Source organism: Dipteris shenzhenensis, chromosome 10 (assembly GCF_047967505.1).
Source record: "Dipteris shenzhenensis isolate YYH24624 ecotype China chromosome 10, Dip_SZ_1.0, whole genome shotgun sequence".
In the NCBI taxonomy this organism is placed as follows: Eukaryota; Viridiplantae; Streptophyta; class Polypodiopsida; order Gleicheniales; family Dipteridaceae; genus Dipteris; species Dipteris shenzhenensis.
Window position 1 is genome coordinate 6,198,682 of NC_141605.1, and position 6,228 is coordinate 6,204,909.

General features: G+C 40.8%; 1 protein-coding gene across 1 annotated transcript; it reads right to left on the reverse strand.

Moving 5' to 3' along the window:
- Positions 1-1,575: 1,575 nt before the first annotated feature.
- On the reverse strand, positions 1,576-5,913 carry LOC147897325 (uncharacterized). Its single transcript, XM_087380847.1, has 4 exons — positions 5,906-5,913; positions 5,117-5,222; positions 2,256-2,503; positions 1,576-2,163 (listed from the first exon to the last, which is right to left on the reverse strand). Exons 1-4 carry the CDS (start codon positions 5,911-5,913, stop codon positions 1,788-1,790), a joined length of 738 nt encoding a protein of 245 aa, XP_087236973.1. The 3' UTR covers positions 1,576-1,787.
- Positions 5,914-6,228: the final 315 nt, after the last annotated feature.

The window sequence follows — 6,228 nt, forward strand, 5'->3', positions numbered from 1 at the left end:
CATGGAGCTATGGTGGTAATCATCACATGCAATTGTCATTTCCATGGCTTGTTGTCTTGCTTCACCAACTATAACATCACATTAGAGGCTGGGGATGCAACAAAAAATAAACTTCAAATAACTTACGTAGACATCAAATGCAACTGATACAAAACCCATTAACAAATTTACAATGCTTGTCCAATAAGCTTATCAACAACCAAAAGTTACCACGAGGCCACATACATGTACAAAATCCATAATAGTCATATGAGCATTGCCCAATAAGCATGACTTGCCTAGTTTGGTAATTCTTGCAATCTCTAAAGTTTTGTTTGGCACATTGCAGATGTTCCAAGCAAGGATTCTTTGAGTCCGTCGACCCACTCACTCTTAGATGTAAGTTGGAAATCGTTCATGATATAATTTCTTATTTAGAAACGTTCATATTTCTTCTTAGTGTTATGCCCATAACCATGCACATGTAGTTGTCACCCAAAGTCATGATCCTAGAAGAAACAACCCACAAAACTAAAGTCATGCATGCTATGTGGAAAGGATATACTAGTGCTAGCAATTTCGCAAGGGTTAAGAAGGTGAGGCTTATAGGCTATGAAGCAATGCCAACCATAAGAAATGGGGTTCACAACAAGAGAATGGGATTAAAAATGAGGTTTCAAACATGCAACAAGGGGAAGGAGAAAGAAGGGGGGCAAGCGAGCGAGAGAGAGAGAGAGAGAGGTAGGTTGTGAGGGCAAAAAGGCTTGCTACAAGAACTGCAATTGGTCGATAAAATTGAGAGGCGTGAGTGGAGATAGGAGAGATTGAGTAGTGGAGCTAAGGAGTGATAAAGAAGAGACTAGGTATGACAAAGTTCAGTGAGAAAGGAAGGGTGAGTGGATTGAAGTCGAAAGATTTTCGAGGGGAAAGGGGAAATAGTTATGCTAGCACGTGGGCATGCAACATGCAATAGAGCCATAATATGCTAGTAGAGTAAAAAGCTGGTGTGATGCCCATAGATCCATTGCAAGGGAATGCATCAAAAGTGTCATATTTCCAAGGATGCTCCTTTGGAGTTACGTAGTGATCGTATTGTGGAGTTACGTAGTGATCTCAATAGGATGTGGCATTAACCTAAGGCATGACTAGAAAAAAGAGCCCGTCTTCAAAAAGATAGAACATGGGAGTTTGAATGATGCCACCCCAAAAATAATTTAAAAATCTGAAGCTGTTTTTCCCTTTCTGGAGCAACTGAGACATGTAGCTGTTAGCCAAGAGTTCAAACTTTCTCGTGGCAAATATTGATAATACCTGATGTGAGGTAGCTAGCCGTTGTAACAGCCAAACTGCCAAGAGTTCAAAAAATTTCAACGTTGGAAGAGAATCCTCCTGTTCAGTCTCTACATGTTATTCGACATTGGAAGACAAGGCTCCAAAGTCTCTCTCTCTCTCCACACACACACACACACCCCCCTCTACACATTATGCAGTATCAGAGTTACATACTGATCTCCCCACTTCAAATCAGGAAAGACGAAAGAATTGCGACAAACATAAATCACCTTCACAAAGCTTCAAATCAGGAACGAACAGAAATTCTTTGCCAAAACCCTGATGCCGTTCTTTGACAGAATGGTTCATATTGGAATATACAGTTTCTATATCTAAATCAGTTCTAGTAGAACTTTTCTGTCGGGACTTCCCCTGCGTATTACTATCTTGTTCATCGTACATACAAACGGAAGAACCTCCGCATGTTGTCCTCAGTGAGAAAACAGAGATTACAAGAATTCATCGTTGTTTTGTCTCTACAGCTCCGACAAATACCTGTACCTGGGGCAAACCCTTTCATCCTCAATGTCATAGGTCTGAAGACTTACAGGTTGCTCGTTTTCCTGATTGCGATTCTCACGCCCCGAACTCGATGACGCTGCCACATCGGACGATGGGTGATTCTTCCCGCGCCGAGGCTTAGCAGATGCGGTGCTGGTCGATGCCACCTCCTCAAGAGATCGATGATTCCCCGAGTGCCCTTTCGGATCAGAAACTTGGCAACTTTTCATTGCAGCCAGCACCCCTGCGATTAGAAGTTCAGTCTCCGAGACCTCCTCGCCCTTATTATACACGCTCTCGGCCTCATCACCGGAAAGCGGGTGCTGCTGTGAGTCAATGCTGTGACTAGGGCTAAAAAAGGTCCCAAAGGACGATCAGGAGGGGAAGGAAACCGATTGAAGATGGAGGAATCGCAGAAACGCAGGAAAGATGTAGAACGATACCTGGAGAGATTGTCTGAAGCGAGGCAGCAAGGCAGGGAGGGGATGGTTGAGCGATTGACAGGCGAGGAAGCCATGGAATTACGATTCTCCTGAAGGACTGCCATGGAGTGATTCAGCAGATTTGGCAAAGCTGTCGGAAGCTTCTCGTCCCAGCTTGGCCTCCTTCCTTTGCTGATTTGCAATTTCAATTTTTTTTTGGGGGGAAGCTCTCTCATCTCTTCATGCTCTTTACAGTTGACACTCTCATACTTTTGATGAGAGTTAAGCCAATTTGTATTAGTAAAAGGACAAGCAAAAACTTTTTTGGGTACCAAATTCCAATACTAAAACCTTCAACAAAGCGAAAATAGACATTTTCAATTTTCAAAAAATCTGAAATGATTTTACTATCCACTTGGTATTCTCCACATGCGCTCTCTCTCTCTCTCTCTCTCTCAGGTGCTTTCAATTCATCATCTCCGCCCTCTTTTCTCCACTGCACATCTTCCTTTTTGAATCTAGGGCAGGCCTTATGAGTGGTCATGCTGGGTAGGCACATAAATGGCACCATAGAGATGGAGGTGTGCCGCAAGCTACAAAATTTATTGATTAAGGGGGAGAGCGAGCTCTATGTGGGGCATTTCAGACCCAGATGATGCAGAAGATTCCTCCTTGCCAACCTCACCACTTCAGCATCCTATGCTCGCACTCTTGTCCAAATGGCCTCACCTCCTCCGCTTCCAAAAGGCCTTAGATTGAAACTCCTACCAAGAATCCCCCATGGACCTCAGATCTCCATCACCTTTGACACCCTGTCTCTCTCAACCAGCAAGTCTCCCTTCTTTCCCATTCGTTTTCTCCATTGCTTTTAGCATTAACTGTTCGTGTTTGCCATTGATGCGCATGTCCTCTCAATCCCTTTAAGCAGCCCTCTCAAAGTCTAGACGCCCGTCTACTGCGTTCACCCGCGCGACAGTTCTCTAGACTGCTGCGGCTTCTGGTCGTGGACAGTTTTCTGCTAATGAAACGAGTGGTCATGCTGGGGAGGCACATAAATGGCACCATAGAGATGGAGGAGGTTTGTGGCAAGTTGCAAAATTTTTTGACCCACTTCAACATCCTATGCTCGCACTCTTGTCCAAATGGTCTTACCTCCTCCGCTTCCAAAAGGCCTCAGATCGAAACCCCTACCAAGAATCCCCCATCCCATAACAAAAAACCAAGAAAAAACTTCCCCAAACCAACTCCATGCAATCCCCTTATCTAGCAATGCGCCAAAGCAAGCAATGGAAACACCTTCATAGGCACACCAAGAAGGGGAGATAACCATTGGAAGGTCTTTTGTATCCTTTTTGTTTACTTCACACCCTTGGGAACCCCTTGCTAGCATGAGAACCTAGCCATAGATTTATCCTTAACCACCATGAGATGGCATGAGAAACTATGAGACTAGGTGTATCCTTGACATAGCTTGAGGCGTTCCCTCGAGGGGGGGTATGATGGGATATCTCAAGGTGTATGCCCCAAGCACACCTTGGTTTCTATGTGTGTGTGCTAGAGGCACAGTTAGGTGCCCATAAGCACTGTTAGGTGGTGGTAGAAGCCACATAGGATGATTGAGAGAATCTAGGAGCAGATTAAGGAGATGATAGTGGAGCTCAGAGGTCATCAGTGATGTCAGTGATCATGTAAGAGGTGCCTACTTAATGACCTCACCTTTCTTCATTCCAATAAGCAAGAATTCTCAGTATGTGTTCACTCCATGCTTTCCTTTCAGTTCACCAACATCTCCTTCACCAAATGAACAAATAACTCTTGCAACCAATGGCTCCATGCTCTTTTGGTCCATACAATGCTTTCACTTTTGATTTCTTGCATTGTTGCCTTCCAGGAACTCCATTCTTAGGGGCGTTACCTAGGAAAAATGCGACTATCATGTGAGTTCAAGTTAAGCACATTTTTAAATCATGTTTTGAACAAAAATATACTTATAGTGGGGTATCCTTAAAAAATTTTGTTCCTAATATTATACATTTTTGTACAAAAAGGGTGTCTTCTAATCATACAATATAATAGAGAAAGGATTTAAAAGATAGGCTTTTACATATAGTGGACCCCCCGGGTTTCCACCACCAATACCATCTCCACTTTCTCTACCACTGTGACTACTTTCACCACCTCCTTCACTAGGTTTTTTTCTTCCTTGCTTTGGCACCATTGGCTTTTTACCCCTCTACGGTAGAGATTTTCCTCCAATCAAATACCTTGCTTTTGGGAACTTAGGTGGTTTTACCCTACGACACTTGTTGTGGATGAATTTGTGGCCTTGTAGTTTGAGCCAAAAGAGGTCTAAGTAGTCTCTATTCCTCTTGACATCACTTCCATGTCTTCCTAAGCATGGCTCCAAGAGGGTTCTCCTTCTCCCCCTATTGACTTGTTAGTGTTTTTTGTTGGGTTTCATCATCTGTTGAAGAAATATCCTCATTTCTCTAAGTGTCTTCCTCTTGATCTTTTCTCATGGACTTTGTGTTAGTGTTCACGTCACTTTCTTTCTCTACGATGTTTTTAATAGGTGTGTATTCTTCTCCCTCTTTATATCTTTGCTCAACAGTTCTATTCTTGTCTAGATATGATGCTCCTTGATATCAATTCTCTTCTCATTTTTTTGGTCCTCATCATGCAAGGTATTTAGGGTGGCTTAGGTGGAGAGAGAGATAGAGGAGAAGGTTTTATGATTTTTAAGGGATATGAAGAGCTTAGCTTTGGTGGTGGAGATTTAGTGGTTTTGTAACTAAGATTAGCCTTAAATAGCAATATTAACTACATAAATCTTTACTATAGCCATCTTAACTTTTTGATAATTATGGTGGGTACCATATTACTAAAACAAACCTATTATTATGAAGGCTCATGATATTAAAATCGACTGATGATGTTTGAATGTTGGGTTGACAACTAAAAGCACCTAATTCATTAATATGTGATTTTCTTAGAAAACAATAAATATCTTAAGGTTAACTTTTTAAAGGCATAATAAGAAAACTATCAACTTCAAAATTAGATTCAATTTTCCAAACAATGTTGAATTAACAAAAATATGAGACCAACACTGAGACACACCAGTACAGATTTTGTTACTTGGTCCAATGCTTTCCAAAACAACTTCTTTTTGCTATCTATATTTTGTGGTTCTAGACAACGTCTAGATATTTGTATGAAATCCACCCCTTTTTTTAGTTTGATGAATTGATTGAGCTAACTACATTTGTAAATATTTTTTCATTGCATCAAAGGATCTAATTATTACACCAGTCAAACATTTCAAGAAGATTATTACTTCAAGAAAATCCACTTTCATGCCACGTAGCTTTGAAGTATGCACCTCATGATCTATAATGTGACCTCTACACCTTTGGAACTCCAAAAATTATAAGCATTGAAAGTGTTATGTTGTAGGTGAAGCATGTATCGTGAAGAGTATAGGATATAACAATTAATTCAAAAATATCAAAATTTTGTTCTGCACATATATGTAGCCAAAATTTTGTCCAAAGCATCAAAATTTTGTTCAAAACTACACTACTTTAAGCTTCTCCTCAACCCAGTGACACACATAATTGAGAACCTTAGGTATGGTTTAAGGGGCCTCCAATGTTGTGCTAAATTTATACACATCCATTGGGCATCTCCATAGCTTTTTCTTGATTTGTTGAAAACCAAAACGTATTAAAAATCTAGAATTCAAACTAGTTGGACTATCGCATGATAGTCTTAAAACATTGATAGTTGGTGATATTGGTATCTAGATTCACCCTAGAAGAAAACAATTTGAAAAGTGCAATTTGTGCATGTGCAAAGATCTTTTAATAAATTCAACACTATTTACAATTTTGTATTGGTTCCTTTTCCATGTACTTGCTTGCTATATGGCTCATAAGCATGTCAAACATCATTGCATTTTCATAATATATAGCATCAAACCCGATAGCATGCG

What these genes read in the sequence shown, in the direction of transcription:
- LOC147897325 (XM_087380847.1), bottom strand. An exon ending in ATAATAATAGGTTTGTTTTA is followed by an intron (nt 2,504 to 5,116) that starts GTAATATGGTAC and finishes TCTCATCAAAAG; the next exon opens with TATGAGAGTGTCAACTGTAA. An exon ending in GCTTCAGACAATCTCTCCAG is followed by an intron (nt 2,164 to 2,255) that starts GTATCGTTCTAC and finishes GACCTTTTTTAG; the next exon opens with CCCTAGTCACAGCATTGACT.